The sequence below is a fragment of the Diceros bicornis genome, chromosome 14, assembly GCF_020826845.1.
Source record: "Diceros bicornis minor isolate mBicDic1 chromosome 14, mDicBic1.mat.cur, whole genome shotgun sequence".
Taxonomy (NCBI): domain Eukaryota; kingdom Metazoa; phylum Chordata; class Mammalia; order Perissodactyla; family Rhinocerotidae; genus Diceros; species Diceros bicornis.
In genome coordinates this window covers 1,042,630-1,059,721 of record NC_080753.1, presented here as the reverse complement: position 1 = coordinate 1,059,721, position 17,092 = coordinate 1,042,630, and the positions used below count along the sequence as shown (strand labels likewise).

The 17,092-nt window shown below is 39.7% G+C and overlaps 1 protein-coding gene across 1 annotated transcript in view; it reads left to right on the top strand.

Moving 5' to 3' along the window:
* RIMS1 (regulating synaptic membrane exocytosis 1) overlaps positions 1 to 17,092 on the top strand; it is a 445,223-nt gene that overhangs the window by 71,543 nt on the left and 356,588 nt on the right. Inside the window, 1 exon segment of the mRNA XM_058554050.1 lies at positions 4,463 to 4,543. Coding sequence (XP_058410033.1) covers positions 4,463 to 4,543 — 81 coding nt within the window.

The following is a 17,092-nucleotide window of genomic DNA, read 5'->3' as shown; positions in this document are numbered from 1 at the left end:
CAAGGACGGTGGTGCAAAGGCCCCACGGCAAGGTGGTACCTGGTTGTTTGAGGAAGACCAGCAGGGAGGCTGCTGTGGCTGGAGCAGAGTGGGCAGGGCGGAGAAGCAGGAGATGGACTCCGAGAATCCTGAGAGGCGACCTGTATTCTAAGGACTCTGCATTTGTCGTGAGTAAAGTGGGGAGCGGTTGCAAGGTTTTGAGCAGAGGAGTCATGATCTGATTTCTCTCTCAGACTCCCTCTGGCTGTTGTGTCGAGAACAGACCCTAGGAGGAGGGCAAATGTCGGGCGACCAGTTAACTCTCCTGTGGGAATCCAAGCAGAGGTGACACTGGCCCGGGACAGGGGGCAATAGGGGAGGAGGAGAACGATGGTCGGATTCAGCATGTAGTTTGGAAGTAGAACCAACCTGGTGCGTTGGAGACAAAGTGCAAGAGAACAGAGGAATCCCGTCTCAGGTTTTTAGCCTTAGCAGCTGGAGGAATGTATTTGCATTGGCCAAGAGGGAGGTGGCTGCTGGAGGATCAGGTTTTGGGAAAAGATGTGGAATTCAGCTTTGGAAATGTTGATTTTGAGAGGTCTGTTAGAGTCCAAGTGGAAGTGTCGAGGAGGCAGCTGGATGTCAGGAGTGAAGAGAGGATCAGGCTGGAGACACGGATTTTGTGTATATTTTAGGTACTTTTGGCTAGTGCTGTGTGAGGAGGGGTTTAAACACTGAAAGGGAGGTTTAGAAGAAAACAGCTGCTCCAGAGCCCCTGCGGTCTCGTCTTGTCTATTTTTCCTTGTTTCTATGTATTTTTTTTGTTTTGTTTTTTTGTTTTTTTTTTAATTAGTGGTCAGCAAATCAGAAGATTGTATATTTGAAAAATGTCTCACTTTCTCTACTTTCCATTATTTTAACTGCCCAGGTCTCTGATGACAGGTGCAGGCGAGCGCAGAACTTGAGGAGAAGCGCGGACACTTTCCCCAGCCCAGCTGGGATGTCACTGTTGTCGCTATTGATGACAGAGAAACCTCAGTAAAACTCAGAAACCAAAAGATTGAGAACAAAAATGTAAACACCTCCTAATCTCCTTGGCAGCTTAGTGCACAGTAACTAGTTTCCTAACATTAGTCATGAAAGATAAAACAATTTAGATGAAGTTCAAATTGAGATAAATTTTCATAAAACAGTAGGTTTGGGGGTTTCTTTTGCAGATGCAAGAGCCAGAGGTGGGTGGTTAGTGATTGCAGGCACCAAAATGGATACTCACAAGAGAGAAAGTAATTATGTCAATTGTGTCTTTTGAAGGCATTTAGAATTTCTAATTCACATACTCTAAGTATCTGGAAGCACATTTAGTTCCTGTTTGTGGGATGAAAGCCTTACCATAGCCTCATTGGCAGGCTTGTGGCAATGCAGCCTCTCCCGGGTACGTGCAAGGAAGAGCCTGAGAGGCTGAGTGGGCAGTTGGCAGCCATTCATGGCATTGATTGCAGCCATTCATAAAACCCAGTAGCGCGAGGGCGGAGCCAGGAGGCGCATCCCGAGGGGGCAGCAGAGTGTCTCCTTTGCATAAATCTTCAGTGGTGCTTGAGTGATGAGGGAATGCTCACAGCAGTGTGAAGACTGTTTGCAGTCCATGTCTGATAAATCCCTGAGTAGTTACAGACACTGCAAAGAATAAGAGGTCAACCCTTTGGACTCCTAGTCTCTCAATGCACAGAAATTCTGGGAAGTCAGCCTTGTGAGCGTTTGTGCCTCCTTGTGTCTGGCTGAAGGAATAAATCCCATCACGAGAAAGACTCTTAGTAGCCGCAGCATGCTGAGATATCACTGTTGTGTTTCTTAAAATATGAAGTGCTGTATTTTTATGATAAGTTTAATGCCCAAGAGACAGTGGGAAGTGCTGGGCTGACCAATTTCCACACATTAGAACTGTCAAAAGCATTACGGTTTCTCCCTCCAAACTGTGATGTGCCAGACACAACAATTCAATTATAATTTTAAAGAAATGTTAATCTGAGCAGGCTAACAAAAATCTTATGAGTGTATCATAATTTTTTATGTCTTTTTTGTATCTATCTGAGCATAGGCTTTTTATCTTTTCTTTCTTTTGCCTAGAAGAAATTTCAGGTAAAAAGAAGTCAAATTAAAAAATGTAAGAGTATGTATTACCGTAGTTTAGAGAGTCCCCTCAAACTGGTTGAATAATTAGCAGTCTGAGACAAGTAGTTTTTCCCCTGAAAAGACAGATTCAATAGGTGGCTCGGTCACTCTAGTCCTGGGCTCAGGATATATGTCAGTATGAAAAATACGTTGTTTTTCTCTTTATTTTTTAAATTAATTATTTTAAGTAAGTATATTTTAAATAAATTAAGCATATTTAAATTAGTTCTAAATATATTGTTTTTGAATATTGATATGCTTATTTTAATTATCTAATAAAACTTTAAAGTTCAGAAATTCAAATAGAGTTTTTATTGAAAGATTCTGTGGCAGGTACAGACAGAAGCAGTATGTCAGCCGCTTTATACTAATCCAAAACCACTGGGCAGGTACTTTGGATCAGATGCGAGTTTTCTTACGTAGACGTGCTCTTTCACTCAAAAAAAATTTTTGCCTAGAAGCCCACCCTTGGTGCTCACTGATATTCCACATTTACTACAAAAGAGTCACTTAAAAGCATATTTAAGGGAAAGTCTAAGTGACAGAATTATTTCATTTCAAAGCTTTGCATAAATACCTGAAACGTTAGGGAGAAAAAGAAATGAACTAAGAAGTTTGCATGTGGTTTCTCATAGATATAATTCTCCACAGATTTTTCCGAATTTGGTGATATTTCCGATGTTTTCACAAACCAGCACATGTAGATTAAACATGCTGCCTGTGCTATTTTTAGTGGAGTGAGAGTTGCTAAAGAGTTTGCAGTTCTGTGAAGCTGAACTTCCCAGGCGCTGTACTGTGGGTGAGTTGGATCACGGTTTCGGAGCTCAGGGATCCTAGGACGTTGCTTCTGCCTGACACCTGCCTTCTTGTGTGTTCCTATCGTGGCACCTCAGCACCCTCTCCTCCCGGGAGCCTGGAACAACACAGGTTTGTGGGCCCGCGGATGATTCTGACCTGCTCTCTTGACCACTCCATCAGGGGCTGAGCACAGGTCTCCTTCATCGCCTCCTTTTCTCCCAGGAGGGCGGAGCTGAGGCCTCGAAAGGGCCCCATTTTCTTTGATTGCCATGTTGCACATTGGTCTCTAAGTCGTCCTTGCCTTTGTTTGGATTGAGCAGTGTGTGTGTGTGTGTGTGTGTGTGTGTGTGTGTGTGCGCGCGCGCGCACGCACGTCTCTGTGTGTTGTGTCCACGTCTCCCTGTTCCATTTCTGTCAGAAGTGGAGAATTTTGCCTCGCAGCTTTTAACTCTGGGAAATGGTTTATCTGCCACGGCCTCACCAGGACCCGCTTCTGGAACAGCACCACTGGCCTTAAGTGTTAGCCCCGTAGTCAGACCTGCAAGCAGCCTCCGTGAAAGCTGTTCAGGACCAGATTCCTGTTTGAGAATCCTGGGTCCTAAGGGCATTTCCACTCAGCAGAGTCTCAGGTGTGGGGTCTCAGCTTTAGAACCAGACTTCCCTGTTCAGAGCAGTGTTTGTCCCAAGCTTTTGAGTTGAAGGAAGATCTAAGCTATCTGAGGACAGCCTCAGATGGGGGCATTTTCTGATTTCGGCCCGCGACTCTCCCTGATGCTCTGTAAGCCCCACCAACACGAGGGTGAGTGTATCTGTCTCCTCCTGCGGCCTTTGAGGCTCTGGGACGTCGTCCACCTTCCGCATTTGTTTTTATTGTGTGGTGGAGGACCAAGGCACAAAGATCTTTGACTATTTTTTTTCATATTTTGGAGATATGTTCTCTATTTGTTTTACACACACACACACATGCTTAATATATGAACATTTCCTTCTAACTCTTCCTCTTAGCTTGAAGGAGACTTTGGCCACGGGGGCCTTCTGGAGGCCTCTAGGGCCTCTTTTTGTGTAAGAGAAGGACCTGTGTGGTGATGAATGACATGAAGCGAGTCCATATCTTTTAGTAAAATAGCCAAAGCCACAGAAAATCCTACCTGTCTTTTAGCATATCAACACAACAGTTGTTTCTATTTTTACGCTTTCGGATGTCTTCCTATGGTGACGCCAAAGCGTTTGGTAGTGTTTCTTCTATGGGGAAAGCTGCTGACAGTCATTGTATTGGTGCTAAAAGGAAAGTCAAATCCAGAGGCTAGCACAGATTTTATTTGGGTGTAGTTGAGCTCTTGAAGCCTGAGTCAAGGATTCCCACCTCAAAGGGCTTTTCCGGGGCCTCCAGGTTAACAGTGAAGGGGCTTGTATAGGTTTCCTTTATACTGTGTTTTCAGTGCCGTGTTTAATTTCCAGATGTGTTCTCCCCGTTTTATAATTAATAGTGCGTTGTGCTGTCTATCATGCGCCCCAGGTGTGTTGTCAGGGACATGGCGAAGCCTGCTGCCTGCAAAACACCGAGAAATGCTGAAAGCCAGCCCCGCCAGCCTTCACCGTGAGTATGGCATTGGTTTTCTTGACTGAAAATGTCGTCTCTTATGCCGTCACTGGGTACAGAGTTCTTAATTCCCGTTGCATGTGGGAGTGAATACTCTGGCTACTCTGGTGTGTGCGTAATAAAAAGGCTACTATTGAATTAGATAAAAGTAATAGGAAACATGAGTTCTGTGTTAAGTATTTTGTTAAGTGATGTTTCTAGTGCCATATTGGAAGCATAAAGCTAATTAGAGGAAAAGGACGCATTTTTATGGCTCTAGGGTGGCAGCAGTTCTGTCTCTTTTGGGTGTGGGCTGAAGCCTAAGACTTTAGGGAGGTAAGGAAGCCAGGTAGGGAGAGGAGAGGAGAAGGGAGGAGGGGGGAGGCAAAGGAGAGAAGGAGGAGAAAGGAGGAGCTGTCAATAAGGGACATGCATAGGTGGTCCGATGCCCACCCTCATGCCACGTTATTAAAGGTAATGGACAATCTAAAAGAGCAACTGCCCATCTGGTTTTATTTTTGCTACTGCAACCCCCAATGTAGATGCCAGTGAAGAGTTAAATGGCCAATGGAAGGGGAGCATGAAGAAGAGAGGAAGCTCAATGAAGAAGCTCTGAGTTTCCAGTGTGAATTTTGATAAGATAAAATGTAAAGACTTTAAAATTCTGCAGAGTAACATGATATATTCAGTCTTCTGAATAGAATTATGCTTCTGGTAAGAAAAATGAAACATTTCCTTGAAATGTCTCAGCAGCAGCAATACTCTTGGCATAACCATGACAGCCAAGTAGCTACTACCGGGGAAATGCCTCCTTCCAAGGTTTTCAGCAAAAGCCTTTGAAGAAATGTGTCCTAAGAGTGATTTTCTATAGATTTCTTTGGCTATCTGAGGATTCTTTGAAGTAAAACCAAGATAAAGTGATAAAATTGTAAAAAGGCTATGAGAATAAAAGTAAATTTTTGTAATTCTTTTGCTATGACAAATTTTTATTAGCATTGGAAAAGACCGAAATTAAATAAAACATTTAAATGTTTATATTTTGTATATTATATACAGTCACAAATAATTTAAAATTATTTATGTTTTAGGGTATAAAATTTTGGTAAATAAATTTCAATAGTCTCGATAGATGGGTTATGGATTTCATCTCAGTAAATATTCTTGAATATCATCTTCTACATTCAATCAGTACTTTTCAAGGAATAAAAATAATTTTGATTTAACCATAGTAGAAATGATTTATAATTACATTGAAAAAAGTGCAAAGTTGGAAGAAGTAATGATGTTGCCATGTTTTTTTCTATAAATGATCTTACTGTAAAGCCATTTTCCTGATGATGGAACTTAACCTTGATAATTCACAGAAGACTTATGATCCCCACTTTCCATCTTATGTTCTAGGCATTAGAAAACATTTTACTTCTATTAAGATTCAAGCAACTTATGGGAATATTCTTTGTGGAATCACTATTAAGATGTTATATTCCACACACTGCAGTTCCCTTTTGATTGGTCCCACTTGTTCCAATGTCCATTTTAAATTGGAGTTATTAGATAGGAAGGAGCAATTGTGATCCTTCCCAACAAGACGTTAGGTCATTATTTTTTCTTGTTTTGTTTTTACTGTGCATGGACTTCCATTGTGGAAATCTGTTGTACCCAACCGTGGGCCTAGTGGAACTTTCCTGGTGGCCCCTCTGAGCAGAGTGGCCGAGAGGAGGCAACTACAGTCTCTCTAGATCCTCCTTTCTGACAATCCCTCTGCTTGCTCTATGCTTTTCTGATTAAAATAGTGAACCTCCCTTTAGGTGACTTGGAAAATTTAAAGTTTGCAACACATTCCTTATTTCTGCTGGTTCTCTGTAGAGAGTGCTGTGTGCGAACTGAGCCCTCTGTATCCACAGGAGTGCCTGACTAGGTTGTTAGGAAAAGAGCAACAGTAGGTTGAGGGGGGCTTCAGGATCGGCTTGAGCCTGTAGGTCAGTGTTTTTAAATCTGTGACCCACAACCTATTTGTGTGTCTTTAAATCAATAAAGACTAGTTTCTTGGGTTTTTTTGTTTTTAAATTTCAAATGAAATAGAAGACAATAGAAAGTGTAAGAATGCATCTCGGGTTAATATTGTAGGATGAACTTAGATTTCTGGTTATGATAACTGGGTCAAATATAAAACTTAGTAAACACTACATTTAGTTATAAAGATGAACTAATGGGTCTTAATTAGGAGAGTGGCTTAGTCAAATTTGCATTATAAGTGTGTGTGTATATAAAATATGTGTTACTAGCTTTGGCAGAAGAGGGGAAAATGGAATGTGAATGTGATGTGGGAAAAACTGGAGGCAAGCAGATCAGTGAACAGACTATTGTCCAGTCCAGAGAGAGATGAAAGATCTTGACGCACAGGAAGGGCAGAGAATGTGGGACAGAGACATTTCAAGAGCTGAGGGAGAGGTCAGGGCTTGGTTGTCCTTATCATGGTTTTGTGGTGCCTGTGCGTTATCCAAGGGTGTAGGTCCCAGAAATGGTTGGATATATGAACTGGAAGCCCTCAGTTAACTGGGAAAGTTGATGACATCACCAGAGGGTATATAGTTAGAAGAAATAACAGAGAGAGCTTGAGGAGTGGGTGAAGGAAGAGCACCCCGACCAGCTGGGGAATAATGTTGAGAAGAGCAGAAGGGCCAGCAGCGGAGGCAGTAGAGGGAGTCAAGGGGAATGCCCAAGAGTATCAGATGCAGCACGAAGTCAGGAATAACTAGAGGTGAAAACCTCCTCTGGGTGTGGCCATGTAGAGGTCGCTGGTGGCTTTTGCCATAGCAGTTTTATCGTGTTAAGTGGGTGGAAATACTCTATTTTTGTAGGTGTGAGGAGGAATTGAGAAGTCAGGAAAAGGAAATGGTGACTATACACAACTTTTTTGAAATGTGTGGCTGAGTAGGAGAGAGAGATGAGTGGTAGGTAGACAGGAAGAAGGTGACTGCACTGTGTTACTTGGTACCTTCTACTCTGCGGGTCCAGATCGATAGACAAGATGCATCGATGATAAGATGCATCGATGATAAATGAGATAGAATTCCCTTCTCGAGAGTTCCCTTTCAAGTTGGGGGTGGTAGTTATATAATCAAATAAATTATGATACTACCTGATAAGTGCAACACTAGAAGTATGTTAAAAAAGAGAAAATGATTTATTCTGTTTGGAGTTGATGCTGCTGGGGAAGGATTTACAGAGCCTGCAGTAGGAAATGTGAATTTTGAAGGATGAATGGTTCGGTAGGTGGCGCTTTTGGGATACAGTCTTCCAGCAGGAGAGGACAGTTGTCCTGAGACCCCGAAAGTCAGGTTGTGCCAGGATCATTTAAAGCGTGTCCTCACTGCTGGAGCCTGTGAGTGTGTGTGTTTCCGTGTGCTGTGTGGTTGTGCAGGGGATGGAGATCACATGTGTGGGGGTGAGTGTGTGTGTGAGAAAGAGAGAGAGGAGGCAGGAAGGGCTACGTCGGGATCTCTGAAGAATCAGACGTTGAATTTGGAGAAAATAAGCATCATGCGCCTTGTTTTGGGTTTTATTTATAATATTATGAAATTTGACACAACATTATGGGGTTTTTGAATTTTTTTAAGTGACTACGGATTTAAAAAGTCTGAGGAGCACTTCTCCACTCCTCGGTCTTGGTCGTGGAAGTTAGCAGGAACAAGCAGGGGAGGCCGGCGGGGCAGGGGGCCGCAGAATGGAGAGAGTTCCCCGGGTCATGTGGTCGGAGTGCAGCAATTCATTAGATGTGATGATAACGTGAAGAAGAGAGTGGGCAACTAGCCTTAGCTCCAGAGATTAAGTGGATGTGAAAAGATCCAGAAGAGAGTTAATTCAGGCACTAAAGCAAGTTTAGATTTCATTAGACTTATGTACTTGTGGCCAAACAGATCTCCAGTTGAAACTTCCAGAAGACAGTTGGCTGTTCATATCTCAAACTCAGGAGGGACTGAGATGAGATATAGTAATTTGTGAGAAATTACTTTATGGTAAAAACCTTTAAGACAAATGAAATAGCAGAGGGAGAAGGTGTAGAGTTAGAAGGAAGGAATGTAACAGGCAGAATAGAGGTATCACCAGTGTTTAAAAAGAGAGCAGAGGAATTAGGTAAGTGACGCAAGGTCATGCAAGAACAAACTTGTCCCAGCCTCCTGGAACTTTCCAAGTTTTAGTGCCAAAAGTCCCGTGTCCTGGGAAAACTGAGGTGGTTGGTCACAATAGAGCTGGTAAAGTTGAAATTTGAGAGTAAAAATCCAGAAAAAGAGTATATAGCCAAGTAAAATCTCTTCTTAGACAAATAATGTGTGCATTACTGTGGAAGGTGGCCTGGTCAGGAATAAACTGAATCCAGAGAGGTACATGGATCACACTTCAGTTCAGTCTTTTTTGTTTTTGTTGGTGATTGCCTGCTTTTTAAAAATTAAGATATAATTCACATAGCATACATACAATTCACCTTTTTAAAGTGTACAATTTAAAAAGTCACAAAATTGTGCAATCATCACCAGTATGTAATTTCAGAACATTTTGATCACCCCAAAAAAGAAACCTAATATCCATTAGCAGTCATTCCTCTATTCCTCTCAAAACCCAAGTCCTACCACTGATCTACTTTCTGTCTCTATGGATTTTCCTATTCTGGACATTTCATAGAAATGGAATCATTCAATGTGACAATTTATGTCTGGGTTTTTGTCATTTTGCATATTTTCAAGACGCATCCTTGCTGTAGCATGTATCAGTAGTTCATTCCTTTTACTGCAGAGTAATATTCCCTTGTACATCTGTACACATTTTTGTTTCTCCATCCATCAGTTAATGGACATTTGGATTGTTTCCAGTTTTTATGCTGTTATGTATAAAGTTGCTTTTAACATTATGTACAAGTTTTTGAGTGGACATGTGTTCTCAATTATCTTGAGTTTTATACTCAAGGAATGAAATTGCTAGGTCATATGATAACTGTATGTTTACATTTTTTAGGAACTGTCAAGCTGTATTTCAAAGCAGCTGCCCATATTACATTCCTATCAGCATGTGAGAGAATTCCAATTTCTCTACATCCTTTCCAACACTTGTTATTGTCAGTCTTTTTTGTTAGAGCCATCTTTGTGGTGTGCAGTGTGTGAATGGTTATCTTATTGTGATTTTGATTTATATTTCACTAATGAATAATGATGTTGAGCATCTTTTCATGTGCTCATTGGATATTTGTATCAGTTCTCTGGAGAAATATTGATCAAAATCTTTTGTCCATGTTTAATTGGATTATTTGTCTTTATTGTTGAATTGTAAGATCTTTATATATAATGGATACTATATCCTTTTCAGATAAAGAATTTGCAAATATTTTCTCCCATTTAGTAAGTTTTCTTTTCATTTTCTTGATAGTACCTTGAAGCACAATTTTTTAATTTTGATGAAGTCCTATTGATCTATTTTTCCTTTGGTTACTTGTGGTTTTGGTGTCATATCTAAGAAACTGTTGTCAAATCCAAGGTTATAAAGATTTATAAGAGTTTTACAGTTTTAGCTCTTACATTTAAGTCTTTGATCCATTTTGAGTTACTTTTTGTATATAGTGTGAGGTAGGGGTCCAATTTCATTCTTTTGCATGTGGCTATCCAGTTGTCAGAAAGTGGTGAGAGCAGACAGACGTGTCTTGCTTCTGATCCCAGGAGGAAGGCTTTGAGTCTTCCCCATTAAATATGATATTAGTTGTGGGGTTTTGGTAGATGTTCTTTATCAGGTTTAGGAAGTTTCCTTCCATTTCTAGTACGTTGAGTGTTCATATCATGAAAAGGTGTTGTTTTTCTGCATCTATTGAGATGATAATGTGTGTTTTGTCCCTTATCCTATCAGAATGGTGTACTGCTTTGACTAATTTATATATGTTGAACCAATTTTGCATTCTTGGGATAAATCCCACTTGGTTATCCATTTTATATGTTGCTTTATTTGATTTTCTAGTATTTTTGATGATTTTTTGTGTATATATTTATAAGGGATATTGGTCTGTAGTTTTTCTGTGATGTCTTTGTCTGATTTTCATATCAGGGTAATACTGGCCTCATGGAGTGAATTTGAAAATATTCTCTACTATTCTATTTAGGAAGAGTTTGTGAAAGATTACAGTAACTTTTTCTTCAAATGTTTGGTAGAATTCACCAGTGGAGCCATCAGCTTTTCTTTGTGGGAAGTTATTTAATTACTTAAGTTCCGTCTTAGCTGAATGAAAAGTAAAATTGAGTAAAAATTGAAACGTGATTCAACTTTGCCTTTTTATTTTTATTTTTATTTTTTGTGAGGAAGATTAACCCTGAGCTAACATCTATTGACAATCCTCCTCTTTTTTGCTGAGGAATATTGGCCCTGGGCTAACATCCTTGCCCATCTTCCTCTACTTTATATGTGGGACGTGGCCACAGCATGGCTTGACAAGCAGTGCATAGGTCCACGCCCAGGATCTGAACCTGCGAACGCCAGGCTGCCAAAGTGGAGTGCGCAAACCTAACCACTATGCCACTGGGCTGGCCCTGTGGACTTTGCCTTTTTAAAAGTTTGTTTTTTTGTCATTTTTTTCACTCTGATATTCTTTTGGGATAGGAGATTTAATAATTTTGTAGATGTTTGGATACACTAGAGGAAATGAATATTTAAAAATATATACTAGATAAAAACATTGCTTCTTTTTGAAAGATGTCTCATTTTCTGAGTAAAATTCAGCCAAGAAGAAAGGGAACATGTTTTCATATGCAAAGGATCTGTTAGCTATGATTTTATTATGAATGAAGGTATTATACAGAGAGAAGCGGCCTTTTCTGTACTATTTTTAGCCTCCTATTTACATCAAAATGTGATGAGTATTTTTTTCCTAAGTTAAAAGGTTTTCTCATCTGCAGTCAGAGGTATTCAATGTCACAGTCCAAGGTCCTATTACCACTTGTAGTAGGGACCATATGGAGCATGTGATATTAGAAAAATAAAAACTCCAACTAAAAAAAAATATGTTTTTGTCTTTCAGAATAAAGTCAGTACAGCCAGTAACTTGAAAATAGAGAATACTAGGAACACTGATGTTTCCAATTCGTTGTTATAATTAGGCAGTGACAGAATTTTTTAAAAATTGTGTAGCTTTGATTGTCTTCATTCTCTTTGTATGATTTGCCAGTTTACACAAATCATTCTATGCCAGTTCACAATGTCTTACACGGCCCCTCTTTCTGCTGTAAGTATTTTAAGATAGTGTTGCGTTTATCTGTGTTTGAATGCTCAGAGGAGAAGGTGCCTTCCTCAACTCCTTGGATATTAAAAGAGTTTAGCTCTGTAAGAGGAGAGCCATGTAGATTTCTACGTAGCAGTTACGTTGTGTGGAACTTGCTGGTCATTAGTTACTTTCACCAGTTATCCCTTGTTGACTGGAACGCAGCCTCTGTTAATGATGCTCTGAACAGTTCCTGTGTTGGTGACCCTGACGTTGGGGACCTTGCCCGTTGTATACTGTCTGTGTCCTTTGTTCCTGTAAGTAGAGGATGTTTTAGCTAAATGCAATTTTTCCCCCTCCTGTGTAGAGCATCTGACTTGAGTCCTATTCTTCTTTATCTTCTTGATTCTGTCAGGAAGCCTACGAGTCACTTTTACCTGAAGCCCAGGGCCAGCCCCAAGCAGCCAGCTCAGTGGATCTCCATCCCTTCGGCTTTCTTGCGCCGGTCTTAGGTCATAGATATTTGTCCTTAGGAACAAAGAATTGTTTTTAAAACGATGTCCTGAGGAAGCTAAGTTTGTGCCAGCCCAAGCAGACGTTTGATTGAGCTCCTTCAGTGTCAGCTTGACTTCGAGCCACATGACGTGGGTGACAACTGAGCTGTGATGGTGCGTGCATGTGGCCTGCATATGGCAGACAGACAGGAATGTTGGCAGTGACTTGGCCCAGGGTCAGTCAGCAGGGAAGGGGCAGATGTAGTTCTAGAATCCAGGTGTCTGGATTCACAGTACAGGATGGGTTCAGAATCTGCAGATATCTGCATTATTATTATTAATTATTATTAATCCAGGAGAAGAGTTTTGCAATTCTTCAGGGAGTGATGGGCAAATCCTTCCTTCAAGGGTTCAAATCACATATTTCCTGTCCTTGCTCTGGCGCTCACTTGCTGGGTGACATTGGCCCCATTGTTTTATCTTCCTGGATCTTAGTTTTCTATCTGAAATATAGGAGGAAAATTGTTTCTAGTTGTCTCATTGGGGTTTTTTGAGGATGAAATGAGATAAAGTACAGGAGAAAGTTGTGTATAAATTACTATACAGATATTATTCACATATTCTGCTAAGGTAGCAATGAATAATCTTTACATTATTCATTCTTTCATCCGTTTAACAAATATTTACCAAGTTGTTACAGTGTGTGCATATTGGCATGATTTGAAAAAAATATTTTTGGCTGATCCAGTCAAAACATGGGCTGTCTCTTTTCATATCTATTAGTGTTTCTTATGGAAAGGAGTGGTGTGAAAAGGATGCTCCCAGCTCACACTACCCCACTGTGTATCACATGCGCCCCTGTGCTTGAGTAGGGAGCCCAGGAACTGGGTATTTGGAAAATTTCCCTGAGTTATCCCATACTGTCCTGATCTAGAACCATTGGTATGTACCACTGAGGTGTTCAGTAAAAATGAAGATCACTCTACTGGGGCTTTGGGGAGAAAAAGGAAGAAAAAAAGGGAGGAGGATTGGCAATAGATGTTAGCTCAGGGCCGGTCTTCCTCAGCAAAAAGAGGAAGATTGACATGGATGTTAGCTCAGGGCTGATCTTCCTCACCAAAAAAAAAAGGTCAGCTGGGATGAGTAATAATTCCACAAATCAAAATTAATGTAAATGTCACTGAATTGGACCTCTCTTCCAAAACTCCTGTAGGGAGGACACAAAGGGAAATAAATATTGGCAATATTATTTTTTTTCACCTCTTTAATTTTTTGTTTATTGCAGTAACATTGGTTTATGACATTGTAAAAATTTCAGGTGTACATCATTGTACTTCTATTTCTGCATAGATTACATCATGTTCACCACCAAAACACTAATTACAACCCATCACCACACACATGTACCGAATTATCCCTTTCACCCTCCTCCCTCCCCCCTTCCCCTCTGGTAACCACCAATCCAATCTCTGTCCCTATGTGTTTGTTTATTGTTGTTATTATCTACCACTTAATGAAGGAAATCATACGGTATTTGACCTTCTCCCTCTGACTTATTTCACTTTGCATTATACCCTCAATGTCCATCCATGTTGTCACAAATGGCTGGATTTCCTCGTTTCTTATGGCTGAGTAGTATTCCATTGTGTATATATACCACAGCTTCTTTATCCATTCGTCCCTTGATGGGCACTTAGGTTGCTTCCAAGTCTTGGCTATTGTGAATAACGCTGCAATGAACACAGGGGTGCATGTACCTTTACAAATTGGTGTTTTTAAGTTCTTTGGATAAATACCCAACAGTGGAATAGCTGGATCATATGGTAGTTCTATCCTTGATTTTTTGAGGAATCTCCATACTGTTTTCCATAGTGGCTGCACCAGTTTGCACTCCCACCAGCAGTGTATGAGAGTTCCCTTCTCTCCACATCCTCTCCAACACATGTTGTTTCCTGTCTTGTTAATTATAGCCATTCTGAAGGGCGTGAGGTGATATCTCATTGTAGTTTTGATTTGCATTTCCCTGATAGTTAATGATTTTGAACATCTTTTCATGTGTCTGTAGGCCATCTGTAGATCTTCTTTGGAGAAATGTCTGTTCAGGTCTTTTGCCCATTTTTTAATTGGGTTGGTAGTTTTTTTGTTGTTGAGATGCATCAGTTCTTTATATATTTTGGAGATTAAGCCCTTATCAGAAGTATGGTTTGCAAATATCTTCTCCCAGTTGTTAGGTTGTCCTTTCGTTTTGTTGATGCTTTCCTTTGCTGTGCAGAAGCTTTTTAGTTTGATGTAGTCCCATTTGTTTATTTTTTCTATTGTTTCTCTTGCCCGGTCAGACATGGTGCTTGAAAATATGTTGCTAAGACCGATGTCGAAGAGCGTACTGCCTATGTTTTCTTCTAGAAGTTTCACAGTTTCAGGTATTACATTCAAGTCTTTAATCCATTTGGAGTTAATTTTTGTGCATGGTGCAAGGTAAGGGTCTACTTTCATTTTTTTGCATATGGCTATCCAGTTTTCCCAACACCATTTGTTGAAGAGACTTTCTTTTCCCCATTGTATGTTCTTGGCTCCTTTGTCAAAGATTAGCTGTCCATAGATGTGTGGGTTTATTTCTGGGCTTTCGATTCTATTCCATTGACCTGTGTGTCTGTTTTTGTGCCAGTACCATGCTGTTTTGGTTACTATAGCTTTGTAGTATATTTTGAAATCAGGGAGTGTGATACCTCCAGCTTTGTTCTTTTTTCTCAGGATTCCTTTAGCTATTCGGAGTCTTTTGTTGTTCCATATAAATTTTAGGATTCTTTGTTCTATTTCTGTGAAAAATGTTGTTGGAACTTTGATAGGGATTGCGTTGAATCTATAGATGGCTTTAGGAAGTATGGACATCTTAACTATGTTAATTCTTCCAATCCAAGAGCACGGAATATCTTTCCATTTCTTTGTGTCTTCTTCAATTTCTTTCAGAAATGTTTTATAGTTTTCGGTGTACAGATCTTTCACCTCTTTGGTTAAGTTTATTCCTAGGTATTTTATTCTTTTTGTTGCAATTGTAAATGGGATGGTATTCTTAATTTCTCTTTCTGCTACTTCGTTGTTAGTGTACAGAAATGCAACTGATTTTTGTATGTTGATTTTGTATCCTGCAACTTTACCATATTCGTTTATTTCTTCTAAAATTTTTCTGGTGGATTCTTTAGGGTTTTCTGTATATAAAATCATGTCATCTGCAAATAGTGACAGTTTCACTTCTTCCTTTCCAATTTGGATCCCTTTTATTTCTTTCTCTTGCCTGATTGCTCTGGCTAGGACTTCCAGTACTATGTTAAATAGGAGTGGTGACAGTGGGCTTCCTTGTCTGGTTCCTATTCTTAGAGGGATGGCTTTCATTTTTTCACCATTGAGGATGATATTAGCTGTGGGTTTCTCATATATGGTCTTTACTATGTTGAGATACTTTGCTTCTATACCCATTTTATTCAGAGTTTTTATCATAAATGGATACTGTATCTTGTCAAATGCTTTCTCTGCATCTATTGAGATGATGATGTGATTTTTATTCTTCATTTTATTAATGTGGTGTATTACGTTGATTGATTTGCGAATGTTAAACCCTCCCTGCATACCTGGAATAAATCCCACTTGATCATGGTGTATAATCTTTTTAACATATTTTTATATGCGATTTGCTAGTATTTTGTTGAGGATTTTTGCATCGATGTTCATCAGTGATATTGGCCTGTAATTTTCTTTTTTTGTGTTGTCCTTGTCTGGTTTTGGTATCAGGGTAATGTCAGCTTCGTAGAATGAGTTAGGGAGCTTCCCCCCCTCCTCAATTTTTTGGAAGAGTTTGAGAAGGATAGGTATTAAGTCTTCTTTGAATGTTTGGTAGAATTCACCAGGGAAGCCGTCTGGTCCTGGACCTTTATTTTTGGGGAGGTGTGTGATTACTGTTTCGATCTCCTTACTGGTGATTGGTCTATTCAAATTCTCCACTTCTTCTTGATCCAGTTTTGGAAGGTTGTATGATTCTAAGAATGTATCCATTTCTTCCAGATTGTCGAATTGGTTGGCATATAGCTTTTCATAGTATTCTCTTATAATCTTTTGTATTTCCGAGGTGTCTGTTGTAACCTCTCCTCTTTCCTTTCTGATTTTACTTATTTGTGCCTTCTCTCTTTTTTTCTTGGTGAGTCTAGCTAAAGGTTTGTCAATTTTGTTTATCTTTTCAAAGAACCAGCTCTTGGTTTTATTAATTTTTTCTGTTGTTTTTTTGGTCTCTATTTCATTTATTTCTGCTCTGATTTTTATTATTTCCCTTCTTATACTGATTTGGGGCTTGGTTTGTTCTTCTTTTTCCAGTTCCTTTAGGTGCATTGTTAGATTGTTTATTTGAGATTTTTCTTGTTTGTTGAGATAGGCCTGTATTGCTATAAACTTCCCTCTTAGAGCTGCTTTTGCTGTATCCCATAAATTCTGGCATGTTGTATTTTCATTTTCATTTGTCTCCAGGTATTTTTTGATTTCTTCTTTGATTTCTTCGTTAACCGTGTCGTTCAGTAGCATTTTGTTTAATCTCCACGTTATTTGTGGCTTTTCTGATTTTCTTCCTATAGTTGATTTCTAGTTTCATACCGTTGTGGTCAGAAAAGATGCTTGGTATTATTTAAATCTTCTTAAATTTATGGAGACTTGTTTTGTGGCCTAATATGTGATCAATCCTGGAGAATGTTCCATGTGCATTTGAAAAGAACGTGTATTCTTTGGTTTTTGGATGGAATGCTTTGTATATATCTACTAGGTCCATCTGTTCTAGTGTGTCGTTTAAGGCCAATGTTT